At 40.2% G+C, this 13,744-nt stretch overlaps 1 protein-coding gene across 1 annotated transcript in view; it reads left to right on the forward strand.

Annotated features, from left to right (window-relative positions):
* Positions 1-13,744, forward strand: part of fras1 (Fraser extracellular matrix complex subunit 1) — a gene marked incomplete in the record, with an annotated part of 388,110 nt that overhangs the window by 225,242 nt on the left and 149,124 nt on the right. Inside the window, 4 exon segments of the mRNA XM_036144334.1 lie at positions 2,528-2,668; positions 4,576-4,716; positions 5,193-5,333; positions 13,226-13,520. Of these exon segments, the coding sequence (XP_036000227.1) occupies positions 2,528-2,668; positions 4,576-4,716; positions 5,193-5,333; positions 13,226-13,520 (718 nt within the window).

Here is a 13,744-nt window from a genome sequence, read left to right on the forward strand (position 1 = left end):
TTCAGTTTAAATCAAGAAAATGAAACTGTTTTCATGCCCTAGTCCCTTTAGAGAGGATTATTCATTCATCCAGCCCAGGTCCTCCAGGGTTACAGCTGATCTGATTGCAGACTTCCATATATAAACACATAAAAGGTACATTTTGGTTTCATTTTCCTCGAGTCAAGCCACAACTAAATCAAGTAAAGCATATAAGGAACCAGTTGTCACGTCCGCTTTACCCTGATATCCCCTGTAGTTTACAGAAAGCCACTTCTGGTGATCCCCTTTATCTCCGCTTTGGTTCCATATAATGGGATTTCTCTTGGTTTTTTTCGAGGACCTGCAGGAACCGTTCCCATTGGGGAAGAGATGGCTGCTTTGTTTGCTTGTTTCAGGATTTGCAGCTGAGCAGAAATACTTGTGCTGCATTGAGGTGAAGAGTTTGAATTGTTCTGAGCCCACAGGAGGCTGTTGGCTTTAACCAAGCGGGTGACGATGCCGTTTATGCCCCCAGCTACCTGCAACCCTGGGATAAGACCGGAGAAAACAAGACTCACATTTTATCATCGAAAAAAATAAAAAGGCTTTGGGAGACCTCTGGGAGTTTCCAAAAGATAGAAGATATCTTAACAGTTTAAGAAATAAGACAATTGGCCCTCTGATTATGTCATCTTATTGGTATGATAGCTGTACAGACCCATACTAAGTTTTTTTTCTTAGATCTTATTGGATTGGAAATATTCTTTATTAAATAAATATAAATAAGATATCTTAGCTATAGTCATATTGATTCTAATTGTATCTAATTATCTGTACTTAGAAATAAATACAGCACTCAACAGAAAAACTCATACATAACACCGTTAAACTGACATAGAAGGCTCATATGAACCAAAAATATGACAAAAATGTCAATAATTTTAGTAATGGCATATTTTATTCAAGTTTTAAAAATAATTTTAACAATCATTGTCCTGTGATGCCAAGACAGGAGCACTGGCGGCGCTCGCCTCTGTCCCACACCAGTGCTGCCGTCTAGGCACCACAGGTCTTAAAGGGGGGGCTCCAAGTGGGTCAACCTCCAGCTGTGGACTGAGGTAATAGGAGGTTTTTCTGTGGCTGCGCGGTGACAGGGCTGAAACTTCCAGAAATGTTCAAAACAAACCTAAATCATGACAATCATGGTAGGATGGAACAGATGGATCGAGGCTTGGTCTGCAGTGATGCGGGCACTGAGCTGGTCTGTTGGGGTGAAGCAAAGCTCCTGATTTACAGGTCCATCTGTCCATCTACATTCTGGCCCTCAGCTACGGTCACAAGGTATGGATCAGGAAAGAAAGAACAAGATCCTCGATGTAAGTGGCTAAAATGAGCTTCCTCTAGAGGGGAACCGGGCTCAAAGTAGAGCCGCTGCTTCTCCGCAACCAAAGGAGCCAGTTGAGGTGGTTTAGACATCTGATCAGGATGCCCCCTGGGAGCCCCCCTTTGGGGGTTTTCCATCCCCCCGGGAAAGACCCAGAACTCTGTCGCTTCATGCATGCTCAGTATGAGGGATTGCTGCAAAGCCATCAACAATGCAGACGACTGTCCACTGTGGCTCTACGCTCTTTCAGGAGGAGTGAATGCTGCTTGGAGAGACTTGATGCAATCAACTGGGTTCCCTTATATAGGAAATGTTTGACCAATCTGTATAATCTGATTGAATTTTACTTTGTAAAGTGCCTTGAGATGACATGTTTCATGAATTGGCGCTATATAAATAAAATTGAATTTAATTGAATATACTATATCCTGTTCGGCCTGGGAACGCATTGGGTTCCCCAAGAATGAGCTGCCGGAGCGGAGATTGCTGGGGAGGAGGAGGTCTGGGGTCCCCCCCCCCCCCCCCCCCCCCCCCCAGGACCAGTTGTCCCCGCTAGCCAACCTCGGAAGGTGGCAGATGAATATAAATAACAAAAGTAAAAACGTTACAAAAAGTAAAACACAAACTGTGTGTGTTTTACTTTTGTTTGTTTGTATGTATGTATGTATGTATGTATGTATGTATGTGTGTGTGTGTGTGTATGTATGTATGTATGTATGTATGTATGTATGTATGTATGTATGTATGTATGTATGTATGTTCCACAAACAAAATACCACAAAAGTACCAGGATTTCTTTTCACATTTCACATTTTCTGACAAAGAATAAAGCTAAAATGTGCCTATTCTTTGAAGCTACACGCATATGATCTCTGCAATTGTCTGATTACTTTTCTTTGATTAGACTATTATTCATATTAGAAATAATCCTTTTTTTTTAAACAAATCAATGTGATCCTTTAATCCAAACCTGAAATCTAACACAAAGAGGATTTGTTTGCCCTTGTTGTGTTTGATTTTCATGCCGGGATTAATTTTGGATGGCACAAAGGCTCCAGATGTGCAGGTGATTTGCGAGAAAAACACAAATGGGTTTAAATCAATTCTGTGTGCTTTCCCTCACCATCTCTGGATACCAGTGTTCCCAACACCTCCTCTTCTTCTTCTCTATCCTGTTCCCAGAGTGTGACTGGAGCTGCAACGCCTGCAAAGGCCCTCTACGCACCGACTGCCTGCAGTGCATGGAGGGGTACGTGCTGCAGGATGGAGTGTGCACCCAGGGATGCTCCCTTGGATTTTATCAGGACGGAGACACGTGCCTGGGTCAGTCCAACACAAAGCAGATAAGCTGCTCTTCACTCTGGTGCAGCTGGTGCAGCACCTCGTGTTTCACAGCGTTGTCATCACCTGAGGTTGAGCTTCAGTAATGTTTTTATAATCCGCCGATGATTAAAGCAGTAAATCAACAGCAGCGCAGCCGAAAAGGATGGAGGCTGAACGAGTACTGGGAAATTATATTGAACATGCCGCTAAAATCTGACCCAAAGGTTTCCATTTTAGGATTATGTTCCTATTAATCTCCAACACCCGGGAAAGTTGGAGCTGCTCCATTCATTTGCTGGCAATTTTACTTATTCTCCTTCCAACATATAAAAATACAAAGAACTGAATTTATATTGTTGATGCGTTTGTCCTCTTGGACTCGTCTTCATATCAAACTCATCAGAGCCGACCCAGAGCTTTGTAATTCAACCCAATATTTCCATAAATATCATTGCAGTTTACGCCATTTTATAAACCTTTGCTCCACAATTAACCAACCATGAGAGATGTGTTTATTTACTCTAAAGGTGGTTGGTATGCTCCACGTTGTGCCCCATCACCATGTTTGAAGACCATTTATTTCTTACAGTTTGATCTTCATCCAGCGTGAAGGAATCCTCACCAACAATTTTCGATGTCTACTCTATAAAAAAAACACTTCAGTAGAAATAAAATGTTTGAAATAGTGTTTAAATCAGAAAGCTGATCCTCACCTTGGTTACACTGAGCAATGCTCTGTTTTGCTGCATGTTTTCCACATTGAATATTTCTGGATATTAGGACCCAAATAAGGTCTTTGTTGTAAATAACTTCACACACTTCTAAATAAATCACCCTCTGCTACAAAAAAAATTAACTATTACAGCTTTTACAATACCCTAATTATTTATTATTATTATTATTATTATTATTATTATTATTATTAATAATAATAATAATAATAATAATAATAATAATAATAATAATAATAATAATAATAATAATAATAATCTTTCTATTATAGGATCGTCGAAAAACACTTTAGGCAGTCAGTTTGATGATAAAATGAAACTTTATTTCAAAAATGCGCACACGCACACACATATATGTGTGTATGTATTTCTAAAATTCTAATTGATTAAAATGTGTATTGAACTATGACAATTTAAAAACATTTTCATTAAATATTATTGAGGGTTGTGTGGAGCTTCTGTTTACTTCCTAGCCTTCGTTACTTAATTGAAAAACTTTTCAGGAATGTATAAACAGTTCAAATGATCTTATTTGCTTTAGGAAATAATGCTTAAAATATCTGGATTTCTCTGTTTCGTCCTCAGCAACCAAGTCAGTTTCCGACTATCATAATTTGGAGGATACTCAGGCCTTTTTTTGTGAAAATGACAGTGATATAAAAGTTTTGCTACGTTTCTACACTTCGTTTACACCATGATGTTTTGTCTAAAAATGGCACAATTAAAAACAGAAGAGATTCCAGAGCGTAACGTTGTTGTGTAGACAGGAAACCCTGAATCTTAATTATGAGGAAGTCAGGGAGACATTCGCAATATCCGCCTACTTCATCAGAAAGTGTTAGTATACATTTTGTTGAGTTATAAGAACATACCGCCTACTAGTGGTGTGGCAGGAAAATTGCACAATTTGTAGCTTTTCTACTCGTGTGGTGTGCACGGAGATCATAGTTAAAACATTTCATGCAGATGCGTTAACAGAAACAGAAAAAAAGTCTTGTTGTTTATTGGTCATTTAAAAGCCAAATAAATTAGCGGATAGGAAAGCAGAACATTACCACATGCCAACGATTTATCGTGAAAAAATGTAGAGTCTACAAAATCTAAGCGTAGTGCAGTTTAGGATTTAGAAGCACTGCAGTGACATCTTTTCTCTTTTTGTATATGTTTGTGTTTCAGCCTGTGATGATCACTGCGTAAAGTGCAGCAGTCCTGGAAAATGTGTGCAGTGCCAGCCGCCCTACGCCGCTCTGCAGGGACAGTGTGTCCTGGACTGTGGCAGAAATTATTTCCTGGACGCCTCCTCGAAAGTCTGCAAGTGTAAGAATCAGAACTTTTATACGTTTCAAAAATGTGACATAGCATCACACTGCAAAAACGGAACTAGAAAAAAGTAAAATGTTCTTAAAATTAGTGTATTTGTCCTTGATTTGAGCAGGCAAATAAGATGATTTGCCAATTGAATAAGATTTTTGCACCTAAAGTAGAAACAATTCATCTCTACCATCTTATTTCAAGTGCAGGATGTCTAATTATGTTATTTTAGGGGTCAAAATACTCACTCCATTGGCAGATAATTTTATTTACCTGCTCAAATCAAGGACAAATACACTAACTTTAAGAACATTTTACATATTTCTAGATCCGTTTTTGCAGTGCATATGTTATATTTTTACCTGAATTAGTTTCCCATACCATTTATTGTTTTTAAGTTTTCTTTGGCAATCAAAGTTTTGTGATAGAATTATGAAAATAAAAACCCCCTTCGCTTTAACTTGTGTGTTGTTTTTCTGCAGCTTGCTCATCCGACTGCCTCCACTGCGATGGGGTTGGACGCTGCTTGGTGTGTCGTGATGAAACCTTCCTTATGAAAGGCTACTGCACCCCCGACTGTGGACATGGATTTTACGCCGATCAGAAGACGAGAACCTGCCACGGTAATAACACAATAAACCATAAGACCGCCATAAGAACATGTGAAACAAAGGTGGGGTACAGGAGATTTTTCTTACTTAACTGAGAATCTAAGCTCAGATAAAGGTTTACAGCATTAACACTACAGCTTAAGAGAAAACATTAGGGTTGTGGTCAAAAATCGGGTTGGGTTGATTGATTGAAGTTTATTCTAAGGCTGAGACAATCCCAGGCATCTTACCTATTGAACACATACAGATTTCTGGCCTCATTTTTATTTATGTTCATCTCGATTTATAAGGTTACACGGGCGTCAGGCAAAAAGGTTGGTCTGATGATTTTTCTGAGCCTCATGGATAATGAAAGAGGCGCTGAATTTTATTTGCATTTCATAAATTTCAACCAGTTCTCATTATGGCCGGAGGTTCAAGAACCTTTCGTTGCTAAAAGAGGAAAAACAAGTTTGTCTCGCCTCCAGACACGAGCCAGCTGGAAAACTTCACGAGAAGAACAAAAAAAGAAAAAAAAACACTCAAGAAATCTTTATTAATATAGATATATAAAGTTAAAAGCCCTCATGCTGTGATCTCCCGCATCAATTATTCTGTTTTTCAGCGTTTATGTCGAAGATGTAAATCAGTCAAATGCTATGTTTGGTAAAAAAAAATAAACACACAAAATACATTTTTATGGATTTCTTTTAATCTCTCAAGGCTTCATAATAAATTAATGTTGAAATTGGAGATTTCCAGTGTCTTACATAACTTGAGCACTTGTGAGCAGTGATGGCAAGCAAATAAAACTGTGATGCGCTCATAAATGATGCAGATGACCGAGGGATCACGTTTTAAAAAAAGATCACATGGCTTGTTGCTAGGCAGCGGGAAAGTTATCCTAAACTTCCAAGGGTTAGACTAACAGAGAAATCCCACCGCTTCACGCTGGATGATTGAATCTGGAGAGGATCTGTTTTTAAAATGATAATATCCACCCGAGGCAGCAAGTTTGCATTTGTGATTTTTCTCATGACTAAATATGATGCTAAAAATATGGTGAAAATTCAGTTTTTTTTGTTGAGTTTTCCTCTGCTTTTTAAGACTGAGAAGCGGTCGGTTACTCAGGATGATCAAGAGGATGATAGACTAATTAATTTTACACGGGGATACCAAGGTTTTGTGTAGGGAACCATGCAAAAATGTATATTTTATTCTAAAAAAAAAAAATAGATACGAAAGCTGCTGTAGATCTATGCTACTTAAAATTGATTCAGGTTAAACCTGTATATACACTTGAGTACTTTGCAGTATACCAAATTTTGTTACTCAATGATTTTTGCTTCTTGGATGTGAAATAAATTTAACTCTTTAGCTGATCAGAGTCAAGGTAAAAGCGAAATAGAGTCTCGCTAACAGCTAATTAAGAAGCTACCAGCTGCTAAGAGTGCAGCTAATCAGAGTAGACATGATACCTAGCTATCTGCTATTAAGGGTGCCAATCTTCCAGCTGCTCTGTGTTAAACTAAAGAGCTAATTAATGCTTGTTGTCCGTTCAGAGTCAAGTTAACAGCCAACTGAAACGGTTACACTGCTCAAAAAACACCTTGAAAACACATCAGATCTCAATTAGAAAAAGAGTCATACATGTCTTATCCGTCCTGATATGGAACAGGTAATGCGTTAGAAACAAAATGGTGCCACATCATTTGATGAAAATGAAAATTATAAACCCACAGAGATTTTAGTCTGAAGTCACAGAGAAGGTGAAGCTGGAAAACCGATGCTGCAGGCTGATCCAATTTGCTGAAATGTCATCATTGCAGCAACTCAGAATGGTACTCGGTGGTTTGTCTGGCCCCCGGGGCTTGTATGCATGCCTGACAACACGCCTGCCCTCATCTGTAAAAAGAACAGGGCGCCGATGCTGGAACCATTCCATGGTGTTTCTCTGCCAAATGCCATTGGAGCTCCACGGTGCCCGGCTATGCCTACCAGAGGATGTTGGGCCTTCAGGGCATCGTCATAAAGTCTCTTTTCTAATGGTTTGATCAGGGACATTCATGCCAGTGGCCCGCTGGAGGTCACTTTGTAGCGTTCTGGCAGAACTCATCCGGTTCTTCCCTGCACAAAGGAGCAGATACCAAACCTGCTGATGGATTAAGGACCTCCACCGGCCCTGTCCTGCTATTCTAGAGTAACTTCCTGTCTTCTTGAATCCCCTCCGTGTTGTTGAGACTGTGCTGGGAGACGCAGCAAACGTTCCTGGTAATGGCACGTATTGATGTGCCATCCTGGTGTAGTTGGACTCCACCACAACCGCTGGGTATCGCCTCAGCTTACCTGTAGTTATACCAGGGGTCTCAAACATACGGCCCGCGGGCCAGTTCCGGCCCGTCGAACAATTTAGTCCGGCCCGCTGGCTAAATGGATTATCATTATTCAAAAAAAATGATTTTTTTTCTTCCCCAGTGTCCTGTCTGGCAATGTGGCAATAATAATTGTTGTCTTAATGCCAAAAAGAGCTCATCAGATTTGACTTTCATAAGTGGAGCAGTACTGCTTTTGCCATAGTGCTCCACTTGATTTATGAATGTGAATAGTTTTATTATGATTCATGCGAGGAATATCTCAAATGATATGGATACTACAATGGGAAAGTAGGAGAGGAAAAGAAGAACAAGAAAAAAAGAAAAGGTGAAAGAAAGAGGAGATAAAAGGAAGAGAATGATAAAACAAATATTAAAAAAAACATGTACTTCGTTTATTGTTTAAATCTGCAGTTCCTATATTGTTGCTGTGTTTTACTCATCAGATGGTCACACTGAGCTTCAGGTGTGGAAAATTGATTTAAATCGTTTCTTAATTTTTATCTGTTTGATGTATTTTGTCATGCAGGACAGTGTTTTTAAGTTCCAAAAAATGTGAATAAATGTTTTTCAACATTGTATAATCACTGTGATCAGTTCTTATGCATAATGCACAAGTAAATGTTTAACTGAGTAAAAGTATTGTTGAAATTGCACATACTTTTCATAAAAACGCTGAGGTTATTCATAATATATTGTGTAAAAGTGAAACTCATTTAATATAAAAATCAACAAAAAGTCCACTTTTATTAGTTCTATTTAATCTTGCAATGAGTTTACTGGTGTGGCCCTCTTGAGATCAGATTAAGCTGAATGCGGCCCCTAAACCAAAATGAGTTTGACACCCCTGAGTTATACTAAACCTGGTTAAGTGCAAAACTACTGAAAAGCAGTCAAACCCCTATATTTCAATATTTACCTTCTTCCCCTTGGCAAAAAGGAGCTATATGTAAGAAATTTACTGTAAAATCAACCCAAAATGATTCTCATTTATTACCTGGGATGGAAGTAACGTTCCCTATAAACAATCAATCCTCTCCGTCAACAATGTCTTAGTCACATTTTTCTCCTTTTAAACCTAGAGGTACTGTCAGAATTATTGTCTGTGTGTTGATTTTAATCACTTGATGTCATTATTACTTTCTGTTCCTTTGGGGGCGACAGTGGCAGAAGACTATGGAGGTCGCCCGCCAACTGGTGGGTTGCCGGTTTGATCCCTGCTCCGACTGTCTCAGTCGTGTCCTTGGGCAAGACACAATTTGCTCGCCTTGCTTCTGTCACCGTCATATGCAGGAGTGGTGGCCTAGTGATTAGAGAAGTGCACTTGTGCTCTGAGAAAGGCGGCAAGTAATTGCAATTAAATTCAACTTTATTTATATGCTGCCAATTCAACATGTCATCTTAAAGGCTCTTTCCAAAGTCAGACTCCATCAGATCCTCCAGGTTGGTGAGAAAGTTTCCTCTCTAAGGAAACCCAGCAGGTTGCATCAAGTCTCTCCAAGCAGCATTCACTCCTCCTGAAAGAGCGTAGAGCCACAGTGGACAGTCGTCTGCATTGTTGATGGCTTTGCAGCAATCCCTCATACTGAGCATGCATGAAGCGAAAGTACTCGGTTCAATCCCCGCAGACTGCCACTATGGGTCCCTGAGCAAGACCCTTACCCCTAGATTGATCCCCAGGCACCCACTGTTCCCTACGGATGGGTTCAATGCAGAAGACACATTTCGTTTGAATGTACAATTGCAATTATAAATAAAGATTGCTCTTTAGCAACCATTTTCTCCTCTATGCAGATGACACCCAGCTCTATTTATCTAGTCAACAAAAGTCTATACTCCACCCTCCTGGCTGGAAAATCTGGGTTCAGGACTAAGTTCTTCAAACTAAACAGTGACAAAGCTGAGATCCTCCTTGTAAAAACCAAACCTGTGCGATCCACAGTTGACAGTTTGTGCATATATTAATTTATGGGATCTTAATCGTCTTCGTCCGTCCCTTTCCTGCGTACTCTGCATCAATTATTGTCCGTAGCCTCGTCACCTCCTGCGTCAACTACTGTAACTTTCTTCTCTTTGGTCTTCCTCAAAAATGCCTTCATAAGCCTCCAGTGGTTCAGAATTCAGCTGCTCGCATTATTATTAGTTTGTTTTAAAGTTTAATTGATATCTAGTGACATTAACTTGTGAATAACCATCTTGGTTTATATTTTCTCATATAAGTGTGTTTAGCAGACTGCAAACGACTCTGAAATTATATCACTACAACGATTTGGCTAAAAAGACCGGAGGAAAACCCTTCTTCCTTCAAAACCTTTTCATTTTATTTTTACAAAAAACACAAGTCATCTTTCCCATTAGTTTTAGCTCAAATACTGCCGTATTTTTTTTCTTTTTATATTGCAGTTAGATCACCTTAATTGTTTCACATTTATACCGAGTGTCTTTATAATTCAGAATCGAAGACAGTTTGTAAAATGTTATTATGACAGCGGCAGAATTACTGATTCACAAATCGGTTAAAGTAGACAGCTAATATAAACTGTGTGACATATAGTTATAATTTGTCCTCATGAATCACAGAATAAAGCTTTGACTGCAAATTTCAGTCGTTTAAAGAGCCTTGTGCTTATTTTTCCATTAATTTCTAAATGGATGGTGTGAACCTACAAGTGGCAATGCCGCAGGCCTCTGGGAGAAAGGCTGCGGTTGTGAAACAATTCATGAAATAAATGTGTTTAAGTGTTTTTCTAACAGAAAAAAATATATAATTGTGTTCCCTTTGAGATAAATGCCCCTTTCTTCTGAAATAATGAACAATTTTAGCCTGGAGGCTTGAACTAATTCATGACTCAATCAAAAAGGAAAGACAAACTTTTAGAATGACTTTTGGCAGCCAATAAAGAAAGTTAAACTTGGGCTCTAAATTATATAGTTGCTCCGTTTGTGAGTATAATTACAAGTCTAAAAGTGTGAAATTTTAGCATGCTTGTTTTTTATCATTAGAGGAGATATAATTAGAACACATCGAAGCATCTGAAAAAGAACTGATCTTTAAAAAGGTCATGTGTAAAGTTCAGCAAGCTCCAATTACAGCTTGTTCCTAAAATGCCACCTCAGCCCCGAGTTGTTCGCACGGCCATAACTCTCACAAGTAATTCCAACGCCCATTTTCATTTTACTGCATTTTCTCACCCCTGACACCCACTCACACCCACACATAGTCCCGCTGTAATTTTATTTATTAAACTGAACCCTTTGAAAGGTTTAGAAATGTACTAATTGCAGTAATTACAACCTTCAGTTTTTTTTTTTTTTTATTAAACATGATGGCAAAGTGGTTTAGTTGAATGCGTTCTAGTTTTTACACTCTAACGTAAATTCATATTTTTATTATTAATTTTCAAAATGTGTCAACAAAAATGTGCAATTTTCTGCTTTGTAAAACAATTGCTGAGTATCTCTGCATTATTTCTACACCTTTGTGTATTTGATGACCCGAGGCGTGTAGGTGGTTCATTACCTGTCAACCTTTGACAAGAAGTCCTTTATCCTGGCTCATCGTAGTATGCAGATTTAGTAATAGACTTTTAATGGATGCAAAATTTTATCTTAGCCCGTAGCAACTTGGTTTCTTCGTTTTTAGAGAAATTAAGACCAGCAGAGGATTAATGTTAAAGGTATACTATGCAACCGGGGTTGATTTTCCAGCGAGGCTCCCCCCAGAGGGCGAAAGTAAAAGTGCACTGTCGTAAAGATGCTCAGCTGTTCTGGTTTCTCCTTCAAGCCAGGCGCGGTTGTTTTGAGCTTAGCAGACAGGCGAACGCAACGAAAAGTGGAAAAAACGGCAGTACAAACAATGACTAACACAGTGAAAGTATGAACATGCACAGAGAGAGAGAGAAACCATTCCAATGTTACTTACAATCACATCAGCAGAAATGCGAGGTCCGCGTCAGCCTTGCAGCCTTCTTTTTCTTTTAGCTCTCACCATTCGGAAAAAGCTTGCCCGATGTTCACCCGTGTACGACTCCTCTCTCTGTCCAGAGCCTTTTTCCTCTTTCTTGCCTGCTCCAACATTGGCTTTTGCTGTTTTCTCGCTGGTTCCGCCATGATAACTGCACAAATATCACCACTGCGCTAGCAACGAGCATGCCTTTCACTGCGGGCGTGTAGCAGTTCTCGCCGTAAAGCAAGACCGACTCTCGCGGTCTTGAGCGAGACTTCTGAGCCTGTGGGTGCGGGCTGAGGGCTCCTGCAATAGCGTACCGCGAGCGAGCTATTTTTAGAAACGTCACGATGACGTCACATCATGTGGTACGCAGTAGGGCAAGCTTGCATAGTCCGCCGCTGTTTCGCTGTAAAAGAGACGTGCGTTAGCCTTGGTTTTACTCGGTAAACGACTGCTTTTTCCAAATCTAAAACCATGGTTTTTAAACATTGTTGCTATGGAACGTGCAACAGCGACTCGAGGTATGCTGATCGGCCGCATATGAAGGATGTTTTCTTCAAGACTGCCAAGGAGAAATGTGTACGCTTGGAACACCGGGGCGGTCGGCCTACACAACAGTTCAACCCGGAAAAAGTTACCAAATTCAAGTACATATGTAGCAAGCATTTTGTCGGAGGAAAGGGCACAACCGAAGAACATCCTGACCCAATTCCAGCGACATCAAGTCAAGGTAAGAGTATTTTGGTGGCCGACATGTTAATAAAGTAGCGCCTGCTACCATGATAGCATATAGGCTATCATGGTAGCAGGCGCTAACATGATAGCCTGCTACCAGGCTAGCTTACTCAAAAACATTTCAAATGAGACAAACAATAAACATATACCGATCCCTGGACGGTGATTACAAACAAAAAATACGGCCGACGACGCCATGATCGCCGCGCAGGAAAAAAAAACAAAGCTTACCGTTCATCAACTCGGCCAGTTTTCCAGTCTTTTTAAGCCCTCGAACCTCAAGCCATCGTTTGAGCTGAATGTTGGTGTGTTCTTCGACAGTTCGACCAGTAATCCGTGCGCCTGGAACATCGTCTTGGGAAAGTTTAATGGCTGTAAAGTCGGTCAGATCGCCGGTTCTGTTGCGCTTGTAATAGCTGAGTTATCCGTGCTTTCTCTACCTGTATGCCCTACCTAAGCGGCAAAAGGGGCGTTGCTCTCGAGACGGTGACGTCACGTGCGCGGTACGCCATTGCAGGTACGGTATTTCCCCCACAGACCACCAGGGCGGCCGAGAAAACCTTTGTTCGACCTGAAATGACTCATTTAATCATCCAAAACGGTATGGAACACATTAATTAACTGAAAAATGTTGCATAGTATGCCTTTAAGCCTCCACTATTTAACGTTATGGGCGCACTCATTCAGGGGCATTGGTCATGGAGTAAAACAGAAATATTAAGTGTCATTAGCATACGTATAATAAGAGATGTTGTAATTCTTTGTAATCTGGACCAGCAGGAGCATGTGGGTACTGAGTAAAAGTTGTCCGAGTTCAGAGCCTTGAGGAACGCATACATTTTTTAAATTTAAGGTTTTCTTTTCCTCAGTGAACCACCACACCCCTGTACTCCACATCAACGGCTCCCTGATGGTTCCCATCGGGGGGTCTGCTCCTCTGCTGCCCTCTCTGCTGGAGGTGAGGGACCCCGACAGTCCCTCTGAGCGGATGGTCTTCCAGCTGGTCCAGGAACCAAACAATGGGCGTTTGGTCCTGTTAACAGAGGAGGAAACGGGAGAAAACGGAGAGAAAAGGAGCAAAGAGCTGAACAGAGAGGACACCATCACATGGGCACAGCTAGAGCTCGGTCGAGTCCGCTTCACACACCTGAAAAACAAAGCCAGGTAAGTGGATCACGTTCAGTTTAGTGGGTTTTCAAACTTCAGTGTGAAACAGGCACATTAAGCTGGAAAACAAAATAATTATATTGTTGTGACACCTGACCTCATCTTTTCCTCTACACTGCAAAAACTAGAGAAAAAATAAGTCAAATTTTCTTGAAATGAGTGCATTTTCCTTGATTTGAGCAGGTAAATAAGACGATTTGCCAATGAAATAAGATTTTTGC

This window comes from Fundulus heteroclitus, chromosome 12 (assembly GCF_011125445.2).
Source record: "Fundulus heteroclitus isolate FHET01 chromosome 12, MU-UCD_Fhet_4.1, whole genome shotgun sequence".
In the NCBI taxonomy this organism is placed as follows: Eukaryota; Metazoa; Chordata; class Actinopteri; order Cyprinodontiformes; family Fundulidae; genus Fundulus; species Fundulus heteroclitus.